This window comes from Papilio polytes, unplaced genomic scaffold (assembly GCF_000836215.1).
Source record: "Papilio polytes unplaced genomic scaffold, Ppol_1.0 DF821956.1, whole genome shotgun sequence".
Classification (NCBI taxonomy): Eukaryota; Metazoa; Arthropoda; class Insecta; order Lepidoptera; family Papilionidae; genus Papilio; species Papilio polytes.
This window is the reverse complement of record NW_013527248.1, coordinates 549,969-562,011: the sequence shown is the minus strand read 5'-3', so window position 1 is coordinate 562,011 and position 12,043 is coordinate 549,969. Positions and strand designations below refer to the sequence as shown.

The window sequence follows — 12,043 nt, the reverse complement described above, 5'->3', positions numbered from 1 at the left end:
CTACTAGATAGTAGGGTTAGCTACAATTATGGAATTTGAAGTTTTGATATCAATTTAACAATTTTGGGTTATATAACTTTAAACTGTCCTGGTTTTTACAAATATAATGTTCGTAAGATACGGGTTTCTTACCACGATTGGATTGTTTTAGCTCCCGATATTTCGACACAGTTGCATGCGCCATTTTCACTGACTGAAGTGGTGTGGTAGTGTGAAAAAAGTTACACGAAGCCATATCGGTCTACGTCCTGATACGACCATTACTATTTTGGGTTGTTTAGAGGATTTATCTATGACTAACATTTTCACCACTGAATTGTAAACGTTACAATTGTCTAAATGTCTATAGAAAAAACTATATAATTTAAGCCACATATAGTACAGTTTTAACTAAACAATCGAATAATCACAAGTGTAAGTATAACTTTAATTTCTTTGTACAGTATGAGTTTTCAGTCATAAATGCGTGTTAACTAAAGTTCAAATGACAGAAAACATTTACAAGCAGTTTTGTTAACGGTATGACTTTTCAGTTTATACTGAACGTTTATAGCGAGTACAGTTTTAAAAATGTATAGACTTAAATAATTGAACGGCACAGTTTCTTGTTATAATATAAGTTGGCAAACGAGCAAGCGGCCTGAATACACCGAAATGGAAAGCGACCACTGCACAAACATCCGCAATTGCAGCGCTGCCTACCCTTCATTGACGGAGACGCACATAAAGAGGACATTTCCCCTTCATATGCGTCTCCACCGTCAAATCCACTTATCCTACCCATCCTTTCCTCTTAAAAAAAGGGTGGAAAGGGAAAGGGACTAATACCAGGCCTCCAGCACTACACTCATCAGACGAAACGCGGAATTGCTCCAACTTCACGTCTGTTTTCTGTGTGGTCGTATTACCTGGGGCGAGCCGACCCATTCGTGCGAAGATGTTAAAGCGGGCTCTACCACTGGTGAGTTTTCAGTTTTACTTAACAATAGCTAGTTATTTCAGTCATAAATGCGTGTTAACTAAAGTTCCAATGACAGAAAACATTTACAGGCAGTTTTGTTAACGGTATGACTTTTCAGTTTATACTGAACGTTTATAGTGAGGACAGTTTTAAATGCGTGTAGAGTAAACTTTCAATTAGTTTGAGTAAAGTTTTTCAGTTAACTTATAGTTAACTGTATACTGTACTAAGTTTTGGATATCGTTGGATATAAAAATATTTACACGAACGTTAGTTATAGTTTGTCTAAATAATTTAGATTAGTTTGACAATTCATTACAAATTTAGTAGGGATGGGTTGTGTAATCAGTCATGAATCTTATCGATTTTCGATTTTTATTTTTATAGAAGTTGGTGTCGATAGATTTATAGTTATAACTTATGAATTAAAAAACACTGTTTTCTCAAATTAATAATGACCATAACAAATAATGAGAGTAAATAAATGTTTATTACTACAGCCGTACGTAATCGAATTGGATTTCGCTTTTTTTTCTGTCATCGCTAAATTCTCTACACTATAATCAATACTAGAATTGTCCTCTAAATCAGTTAATAAAAAAATAATGATTTTAGTTGAGTTCGATAATTATTTTGTTGTTCGTCACTACGATACCTGTCTAAGTATGGCATTTGCCTTCATACGCGACCACACAGAACAGGCGTGAAATGGAAGCAATTCCGTGTTTCGTCTGATGAGTGTGGTGCCGAGGCCTAATTTAAGTCCCTTTCTCTTTACCAACCTTTTCTTTTAAGGAGAGGGTGAGAAGAGGAAGTGGATTTAACGGTGGAGGAGATGCATAGGAAGGGGAAATATTCTCTTTATGTGCGTCTCCTCCTCCGTCGTATAAGGGTAGGTAACGCATCTGCAATTGGGGATGTCTATGGGCAGCGGCCGCTTAGCCATTTTGGCGGTTTCAGGTGGCCGCTTGCTCGTTTGCCACCTTGTGTTATAAAAAAAAAATACAAATTGAATTCGATACTTCATATGCGTTATTTTTCAAAGTAATCTATCTTATTTAGACAAACTATATGATTGTGGAGGTACACCAGTAGAGGTCGACATAGAAAGAGATGGATTTTAAAGGTGACATGATCAAGGGAGTGACAGAATTATTTGGAGGACGAAAACCTGTTGCGTCTACAGGAGTAGGATAAGGCAGGGGAGGTAACACGAATGTTATTTAAATTTTGACTTCAGTTAAAATTGAACGTATATGACAATCAATGGAGATTGTACAAATTTAAAGATAATATCCCATCGAATGTGCTCTAGCGTTTCTGTAATAATCGAAGTATTCTGAAGGTGACCTTGACTGCTTCTTCACGACGTCATCTAGCTGCATCTGGTCTCCCCAATCCGCCTAGAATATTAAATATTCAACAATCGTAGAGATTTTGAGACATACAAGGATAACAGTTGGCAATTTTGTGATCTAATCTTACTAATATTATAAATGGGAAAGTTTATATGGATGTTTGTTAGAGTTTGTAGTCTAAACGGCTGAAGGGATTTCGATGAAATTTGGTATAGATGTAGAGGATAGTCTGGAAGAACACATAGGCTATTTTTTTTTAATTCGACGCGGACGGAGTCGCGGGCGAAAGCTAGTCATACAAATGTTATAAATGTTAAAGTTCAGATGGATGGACGTTTGTTAGAGTTTGTAGTCTAAACTGCTGAGCGGATTTCGATGAAATTTGGTATAGATGTAGAGGATAGTCTGGAAGAACACATAGGCTACTTGCTTTTTATAAATTCCACGCGGATTGAGTCGCGGGCGATAGCTAGTAATATAATGAAGCGTAAACATACTTTGTGGTGTAGGATGTCAGCAACCACAGTATATTTTTGAATAATTATTTTTTTAATAAAAATCCCTACACTTGCTTAAGACGATATATTTTCACACTAGTAAACTTAGGGAGTAAAAAAATTTGAAAAAACTGTCTTCCTTCTTAATGTGCCTTCGTTGTCTATTGTACAAATGTAAATAAAAAAAATACAATTTATACATTGTTTGATAACAATCTGACGTGTAAAATATGTGATGAAAATATCGGATTTTGTTTCTTCATCACTGACGTCACTTAAACTATCTGATATCAGCCATTGGTGGGACGGGAGTTTTGTAAGTGGGACACGATTGCCTAATTATTATAGGGTTAAGTTAATTTTAGTATTTTTTTATATAACACTAGCTGTTCCCGTGCGGCTTCATCCGCTTGAAATTGTGAAAATTTTATTTTATTGTTTACATTTGTCAAATTACAAATTATGGCAACCTTGCTTCCTTGATGTCGGTAACTTATGGTCTCTTTCCCACATTAGGGTTTATATCCGAAATATCTGCCCCCTAAGTTTAATGGCGTGAAAATATATAGCCTAATGCGTGACGTAAGTGTAGGGGTTTATATTAAATAAAAAATTATTCAAAATGCTGTAATTGCTGACATCTTAGGCAACAAAGAAGTGTGTGTTTACGCTTTATTATAATAGTATAGAGTAAAGATAAGCTGGCAAATGAGCAAGTAACCTGGATCCACTGAAATAGAAAAATTACATACAAAGTTACTAAGTTATACTTACAAAGTTAGGGAACATGGGTCTTTTCTCATCGAACTTGTGTTCGTTGACGCAGCGCAGTAGGTAGAGGCGCTCTACCCACGGCCAGATCATGTAGTCCAGCATGCCGGGCCGCTGGCCCCCGAAGTAATTACTACCTACATTTTTATATAAGGTGTAACGGCCGGCAAACTTCTTGAACAAAAAGCGGCGTAGTTTCGCGCACGTACACTTTTAGACAAAATAATTGACCTATTTTGAGTATTAGTATTTATTAGGAATGAAAAAATTCAATTTTAAGTTTTAAGAACATGACAGACATGCATAAACAGCTTGTGCAATTTCTTTAGATGATTCTTGTTTCATGAAACAATATACATCATATTTTACTGGCTTGTCTTTTTAGAATAGTGTTACTTTTTCGTGGCATATTTAACACAAAAAGTAACTTAACAATAATAAACAAATAAGGCTCAAGAATAACAACAATAGAAAAAAATTATAAACAATTATTACCGAAAATAAGTAACAGCGAAATTGGGCCAATAAAATTGGATATAAGTTTATTCGGGAGTAAACGGAACATGGGGAAAGAAGCGGGACGCAAAGGTCGAATGATTAACCAATAGCAAGAGAGAGCGCGCGCATCCCCCCTTGCCCCGCCAAAAAGACCTAAAAATCGACTTCTGCGCAACTAAATGTATTGTTCAAGATGTTTGCCGGGCGATATAGCAAACGAGCAAGCGGCCTGAATCCACCGAAATGGAAAGCCGCTGCCCAAACATCCGCAATTGCAGCGCTGCCTACCCTTCATTGACGGAGACGCACATAAAGAGGACATTTCCCCTTCCTATGCGTCTCCACCGTCAAATCCAACTTCCCTTCCCATTCTTTTCTTATAAGAAAAATGGTAGAAAAGGGGTTAAAATTAGTCCTCCAGTACACTCATCAGATTGTACACGGAATTGCTTCCACTTCACACCTGTCTGTCTGTACGAAGATGTTAAAGGCTCTACCACTGTTAAATAAGTATAAAAATAGTGTTTCTCTTACCTCTTGCAGCCAACTCTTTCTCAAATACGTCTAATGTTTGTATTATCTGTTCGCTGCCGAATGCGAAGTTTGTGTCAAAACATTCTAAGCTTCCTTTAATGAGCTGAAAAAGACGAAGATTTAATAAGATTTCTTCTGTTCCTAAAAAGATAGACAATGTTACTAATCTAACATATGTACATCTAAATTTTTGCATTACAATATTAGTAATATTACGTGCCTATCCCACCACTGGCTGATATAGGCTCAGATAGCTTAACGACGTCACTATCAGATAAAGTAACAAAATCCGATATTTCCATCATTTTACACGTTAGATTTGTTATCAGGCATTTTACTTATGGTGGGACAGACCCTAAATCTCTTTATTTGATACTAGCTATTCCCATGCGACTTCAATCGCATATAATTATGAAAATTTCATTTTATTCTTTACATTTGTCAAATTATCAATTGCAAATGTCGAAATGACATGACATGTCAAACCATGACAAGCTTGCTTCCTTGATGTTGGCAACAACTTATGGTCTCTTTCCCACATTAGGGATTTTATCCAAAATATTTACCCCTAAGTTTAACTGTGTGAAAATATATAGCCTAAAGCGTGACGTAAGTGTAGGGGGTTTTATTAAAAAAAGAGTTATTCGAAAATATGGTGTAATTGCTGACATCTTAGGCAACAAAGAAGTGTGTTTACGCTTTATTATAATAGTATAGATAACTTACCTCATTAAACCTTTCTATAAGTAATCGATCTTGCGCCTTTATGTAAGGGTCTTTGGAATGCAGAGGGTTCCTTGGAAACCTCTCGTCTAAATAGTCACATATAACTACGCTCTCAAATAAATATTTATCCCCTTGGTCTGTTGGTATCTCTAGAACGGGAATTTTCACTGGAATAGAATAATAATTTATTCTTTAATTTTGTTATAGAAGACATTGTAATGAATAGCTGTTGGTCTTTTTGAAAAAGAAATTACAAGAATATATCTGTAACCTAACAGATTAAACCAATCATCAACATCATCACCTGCTCACTATATGTCCCCACCGAGGGGCTCGGAGCCTACCCTAAGTTAGTGACTAGGCCATAGTCAACCTGCACTGCGGGTTGACTTCACACATAACTTTGAATTTCTTCGCCGATATGTGCAGGTTTACGATGTTTTCCTTCACCGTAAGAACATCGGGTAAATTATGTACATACATATGAAAAATCGAAAATCACATTGGTACGGCGGGATTCGAACCCAAAACCTGTAGATTACAAGTCAAATGCTTAAACCATTGAGCCACCAACGCTATATTTTTTTTTAATTAAACCAATGGTTTTTGTAAAATTAACTAGTAAAGATTAATTTTAATGTTTTTTAAACTAAAATTATTTATGTAAATGATATAATTAAGTTAACAGAAGGTGGCAAACGAGCAACCGGCCACCAAAATCAACCGCTACCCATAAACATCCGCAATTGCAGATGCGTTGTCTACCCTTCATTGACGGACGAGACCCACAAAAAGACATTTCCCCTTCCTATGCGTCTCCTCCACCGTCAAATCCACTTTTCCTTCTCATCTTTTCCTCTTAAGAAAAGGTTGGAAAGGGAAATTTTAGTTAAATTAGTCCTCCGGCACCACACTCATCAGACGAAACGCGGAATTGCATCCACTTCACGCCTGTTTTCTGTGTGGTCGTGGTACACACCGGGCGAGCCGGCCTATTGGATTCCTGATACTTTCTAGCTTCTTCTACGTGTTAGGATCAAACTAATGGTTCGTGGTCTCTGTAACCCCTCTGTGTTGCCATTAATTATGTTGGTTGATAAAAATCTCATGGATTACTTACATCTCGGGTTCTTTTCTCTGAACCATTCGGGTAAATGCAATGGATCCAATTGGTAGACTTCGTATTTAGCCTTTTTAGCTTCGAGAATGAGCATTACTCGATGCCCGTATGGGTTCATGTCGACGTGGTAAAGACGCATTTGGTTGTTGAGAGGTGGCGGCGCGTTGAAGCCTGGAAGGTTATACATTTTTCAGTTAGATTGGCTTATAATAAACAATCTATACTATTGTAATAAAGCGTAAACATTCACTTCTTTGTTGCCTAAGATGTCAGCAATTACAGCATATTTTTGAAGAATTGTATTTTTAATAAAAAGCCTTACACTTACATCACGCTTTAGCTATATATTTTCACGCCATTAAACTTAGGGGTAAATATTTTGGTTAAAAGCCCTAATGTGGGAAAGAGACCATAAGTTGCTGCCAACATCAAGGATGCAAGATTGCTAAGGTTTGTCATGTTATGTCATTTGACATTTGCTATTGATAATTTGACAAACGTAAACAATAAACTAAAATTTTCATAATTTCATGCGGATGAAGCCGCACGGGAACAGCTACTCTATACATGTATGTATTTTCGTTGCTGATAACGAAAATCGCATTTATTTGTTTGTCCGTAAGACGCGTTTGTCCGGGTAATCTCCGAATCGGCTGGACCAATTTCGACCGGACTTTCATTGAAGGGTAGCTAACATAGACGGGCATATTATAGGCTACTTTTCATCTTAATATTGCGTAGACGATGTCGCGTGCAACAGCAATATTGAAAAAATATTAATACTTGAACACTCAGGGGAAGAATACGAATCGATTGATAATGCATTTGTTAAAATCGGTTTAGTAATTTAGATTATAAGAGGTTACAAAATAAACGTAGTTAAAAATTACGCGCGAAAATAAATCTTTAGTTGGGTAAAGTAAATCAGTGGGCAACAGGTAATTTGTTTTTAAACAATTTTAAAACTAATACTAGTCTTCGCCCGCGACTCCGTTCGCGTGAGATTAAAAAATACAAAACTGAGTAGCCTATGTGTTCTTCCAGACTATCCTCTACATCTATGCCAAATTTCATCAAGATCCGTTCAGCAGTTTAGGCTACAAACTCTGACAAACATCCATCCATCTAAACTTTCCCATTTATAATGTTATAGTGATATTATAAAGAGGAAAGTTTTATATTTTTGTATGTATGTAACTGTATGTAACTCAAAAACTACTTGGCCACCAACTACCTACTTGGTCACCAGCTCATTATACGTCCCCACCGAGGGGCTCGGAGCCTACCCTAATACGGGGTGACTAGGCTACAGTCCACCACCATTAGTAAATTACATTATTACTGAGAGTAGGACGTGTTGATTAACAGTTTTTTTTAAATTACCCGCTAGTTAAACTGAAGTTTGAGTAGCACTGACTTGAATTGTGATATACACATTATGTATTGAGGTCATGAACACTTTACTGACAACGTGAGTATCAACAATTAGGATTCAAGTAAAAAACATTTAACTATATACAAACATCCATAGTACAGAGCGTGCGTACCTTTGACGAATTATCGCACAACTGTCTCTCGATTTGATTCCTATGAGCTTGTATGGAGGTACACTACTCGTTAGTTGAAACTAAACAGTTGAATTGCGAAACAATCGACAATCGCACAACTGTTATGCGATTGTGTGTGCGCCCGCTCTTGTCAGAAAGTGTTTACCGTTCTTCGGCTATGTATCTTCTGTCATTTCTGTCACTCCTAGTCACCTTTCCATGCTAATTCTAAGCATTCTTGTACCGCATATTTACTTGACTAGTTTTCGCCCTAGTATCCCATGTGTTCTCCCAGACTATCCTCTACATCTATGCCAAATTTCATCGAAATCCGTTCAGTCGTTTAGGCTACAAACTCTAACAAACATCCATCTAAACTTTCCCATTATAGTCATGCTTATTAGTCAATGTGAATAATTACATAAATTTATCTTCAAAGCCTTTGTGATTACTTCACTTGGAAAAAGATAGCGTTTACGTTAATTACATTCATATCAAGGTTAACCGTTTTATTTGATAGCTGTTCCCGTGCGACTTCAACCGCATGAAATTATGAAAATTTTATTTTATTGTTTACTTCTGTCAAATTATTAATAGCAAATGTCAAAATGACATGACATGACAAACTTTGGCAATCTTGCTTCCATGATATTGGCAGCAATTTATAGTCTCTTTCCTACATTAGGATTTTTATCCCAAATATTTACCTATAAGTGTAATGTCGTGAAAATATATAGCCTAGAGCGTGACGTATGTGTAGGGCTTTTTATTAAAAGAAGAATTATTCAAAAATATGCTGGGATTGCTGACATCTTAGGCAACAAAGAAGTGTGTGTTTACGCTTTATTATAATAGTATAGATCAGAGAAAGGTCTAAAAGTTTAATATACTATTAATAGTCTTATTCATAATTTATTTTTCAGTTATTGTATTTTTTATTGGCTTTGTCCATAGATTATAAACGCATTATTCACTTCGAATATTTTAATCCGTACGGATTGGAGTATCCAAAGACTATTATTGAATTTTATATATCTTATCTTACTAGTATTATACAGTTTAGATGGATGTTTGTTAGAGTTTGGAGCCTAAATTGCTGAACGGATTTCGACATTTGGCATAGACGTATAGGTTAGTCTGGAAGAACACATAGGCTACTTACTTTTTTTTATAAAAGGTGGCAAACGAGCACGCGGCCACCTGAATCCACCGAAATGGAAAGTGACCACTGCCCATAGACATCCGCAATTGCGTTGCCTACTCTTATTTTTTTAATTCCACGCGGTCGGAGTCGCAGGCGAAAGCTATTCTATAATAATTACGGTAACAAATACTAAGAGCACACCTTTGTCTAAACTGTCTAAAAAAACAGTTGTGAAAAAAAAATTCTGAAATCCGATTATTTCTTAAGTGTTCTTAAAAAATACGCGTTTGTGCAACAATGAAATATCACATGCAGTTAGAAGAATGTACTAACCACAGCATATCTAGGTCAAGCCGGTAGACAGAGTAAACGCAGACATGTTTACTGATGTGGTAAACATTAAAACACGCGCATCTTAAAACTATCGCAAAACTGTTTAGTCCCGCTTTGATTCCTATAAGCTTATATGGAGGTGGACACTAGTTGTGCAACTAAACAGTTGGATGCGAAACAATGGACAATCGCACAATAATAGTTTAGTCCAATGTACTTCTATCTATAAGGGGGCACTTCTATCGGCTTCTTTATTAACACCACGTAATTTAAAAGTCGTATCGCGCCGTCTGTCTGTCCCTATATGGGTAGATATTTGAAACTACACAATATATTTTGATGCAGTTTTAATAGATAGATTCAAGAGGAACGTTTAATATTCTATTCTATACTATTATAATAAATCGTAAACACACACTTCTTTGTTGCCTAAGGTGTCAACAATTCAGCATATTTTTGAATAATTCTTTCTTTAATAAAAAGTCCTACACTTACGTCACGCTTTAGGCTATATATTTCCACGCCAGTAATCTTAGGGGTAAATATTTTGGATAAAAACCCTAATGTGGGAAACAGACCATAAGTTGCTGCCAACATCAAGGAAGCAAGATAGCTAAGGTTTGCCATGTCATGTCATTTTGACATTTGCTATTGATAATTTGACAAATGTAAAGAATAAAATGAAATTTTCATAATTTCATGCGAATGAAGCTGCACGGGAACAGCTAGTTTAAATATAACGATTTAACAAAAATAACCTAACGGCATAAAATTAATTACGTTTTGGCAGTCAGGAGTACCGGTGGTGGTATAGAAGGCGGGAAAGTTGACGTAACCAGTAAAAAAAATTAAGAAGAAAAAGTTTGAGAATCTCTGGAATTGAGTTTTATATACAAATTTAAGGACATATCATTATTTGTGTAACGTTTTAGTATTTTTTTAATAATGTTATTAATAAATAATTTTTTCTTACACTTTTTAGTCATAAAAATATACCTATGCGCGTAGCATCAAAGCAAGAACAAAACGTCTCGTGACATGACATTACGAACAGCTGTTTTCTGCTTTTCGAATTTCTTTCTTTTAGAATAAGTTAATGATTTTGTTTTATTTTTAAATCTATTCTTAAACAAATGAAAAACGTATCAACATATTAAGTGCACGTATTTTAATTTCTAAGAATCTTTCTATGCGATAAATGGACGTGAAGAAAATCGATATTCCTGTCAAGAGAAAGTGAAATTTTCATCGTCGAATATTGAAATAAGATCGAGAAAACGCTTTGATATCGTGGAAATATAGTTTTAAAACTGGTAACTCATATAAATAAATCTTACCTGCCGTTTTGTGTTGATAGAACGACATTATATTATGTTATCCTCGATCCTTTCTGTTGAAAATCACTTAAACGTATGTAAAAAGGTTATTTTTTCCAGCACACGACTACTACGTCCGTGACACGGCTTGCAAATAGGTGTAACACTACGTCACATTTAAAATAAGCTTGGTTTTAGTATGACATCATTCGCGACCCGATTATCGAATAACACGACGAAAGTAAAAAGAGATAAACAATCCGATTATAAACATACTATCTGTGCGCTTCTTAATTTAGTAGCGTTATCTGGTTAAGGCCGCCGGCATTTTGACATCAATGTTCAACTTCGATTATGAATTTACCCACTAATTTAAAAAAAATGAATGCGTTTCGTCCTCTTCATGTGTCATTACTTAATTAATATGTTATAAAAATAAACATTTGTATATAATGAATAAAGTAAATTAAGTCATGTTCTGTTTCAATTTATTGAATTAATTACAAAACAAAAAAGAACTACGAAACTACTAGTTTTGTTTCGATTTTGTTAAGACAAATTTATTACTTTCTATGAAATTCTATTCGCATTTCAAAATTGGCGCCGAAAGTTGCATGACATTTAATAGTGTTGCTGTCTTTAACTTGAAATTATTTTGGTAGAAAAAATAAAATTCATGCATAAATTATACTCTTTGATTTACATTTAATGTAATAACGCTATTGGTTAATTTCAAATTAAAAAAGAAAAAAAAACCGTGACACGATTAGAAATAATCTGTTCAATTGTTTCGGGGTTTAAATTGAAATCCATTTTAAATGCGACATCAGATTGTAAGCAGTACTTACATCATATAAATATTATAAATGCGAAAGTTACAATGGATGGATGTTTGTTAGCGTTTGTAGCCTAAACGGCTGAACATATCTCTATGAAATTTAGCACAGGTTTAGAGCATAGTCTGGAAGAACACATAAGCTACTTTTTATCTCGGGAATAGTTACGGTTCCCGTGGGATTCATTAATTTAGTTTTTTTAATTTTTAAGCGATCATTCTGCAACGGTTCAACATATCGTATTGAAATTTGGCACAGATGTAAAACAAAGTCTGGAGTACACATGGGATAAGGTTCATCCCCGAGAAATATCCGGTTCCCGAGGGATACGTAGTTTTTTGTTATTTATATAGCTCGTATGTTTTCTAATACCACGCGGACGATGTCGTGGGCAACAGCTAG

General features: G+C 35.4%; 1 protein-coding gene and 1 long non-coding RNA gene across 3 annotated transcripts; one reads left to right on the top strand and one right to left on the bottom strand.

The window, feature by feature from the left end:
* Positions 1-2,134: 2,134 nt before the first annotated feature.
* Positions 2,135-11,226, bottom strand: LOC106107676 (pyrimidodiazepine synthase-like). Of its 2 annotated transcripts, none has more exons than XM_013288645.1 (6): positions 10,827-11,226; positions 6,466-6,636; positions 5,346-5,512; positions 4,620-4,722; positions 3,591-3,724; positions 2,135-2,364 (listed from the first exon to the last, which is right to left on the bottom strand). In XM_013288645.1, exons 1-6 carry the CDS (start codon positions 10,852-10,854, stop codon positions 2,245-2,247), a joined length of 723 nt encoding a protein of 240 aa, XP_013144099.1. In that variant the 5' UTR covers positions 10,855-11,226; the 3' UTR covers positions 2,135-2,244. The 2 variants fall into 2 exon arrangements, with proteins under 2 accessions (XP_013144099.1, XP_013144100.1); XM_013288646.1 differs by lacking the exon at positions 10,827-11,226 and adding an exon at positions 8,434-8,570.
* Positions 10,194-11,279, top strand: LOC106107677. The gene is made up of 2 exons (XR_001225878.1): positions 10,194-10,802; positions 10,926-11,279. It is a non-coding gene; the product is annotated as an uncharacterized LOC106107677 (long non-coding RNA).
* The last annotated feature ends 764 nt before the right edge of the window (positions 11,280-12,043 follow it).

Bases quoted from the DNA above. Each gene is read 5' to 3' on its own strand.
- LOC106107676 (XM_013288645.1), bottom strand. From the start codon at position 10,854: ATGTCGTTCTATCAACACAAAACGGCAG. The intron at 6,637-10,826 runs GTAAGATTTATT...ATAACCTTCCAG, and splicing joins CTATCAACACAAAACGGCAG to GCTTCAACGCGCCGCCACCT. The intron at 4,723-5,345 runs GTAAGTTATCTA...CGTCTTTTTCAG, and splicing joins TTATAGAAAGGTTTAATGAG to CTCATTAAAGGAAGCTTAGA.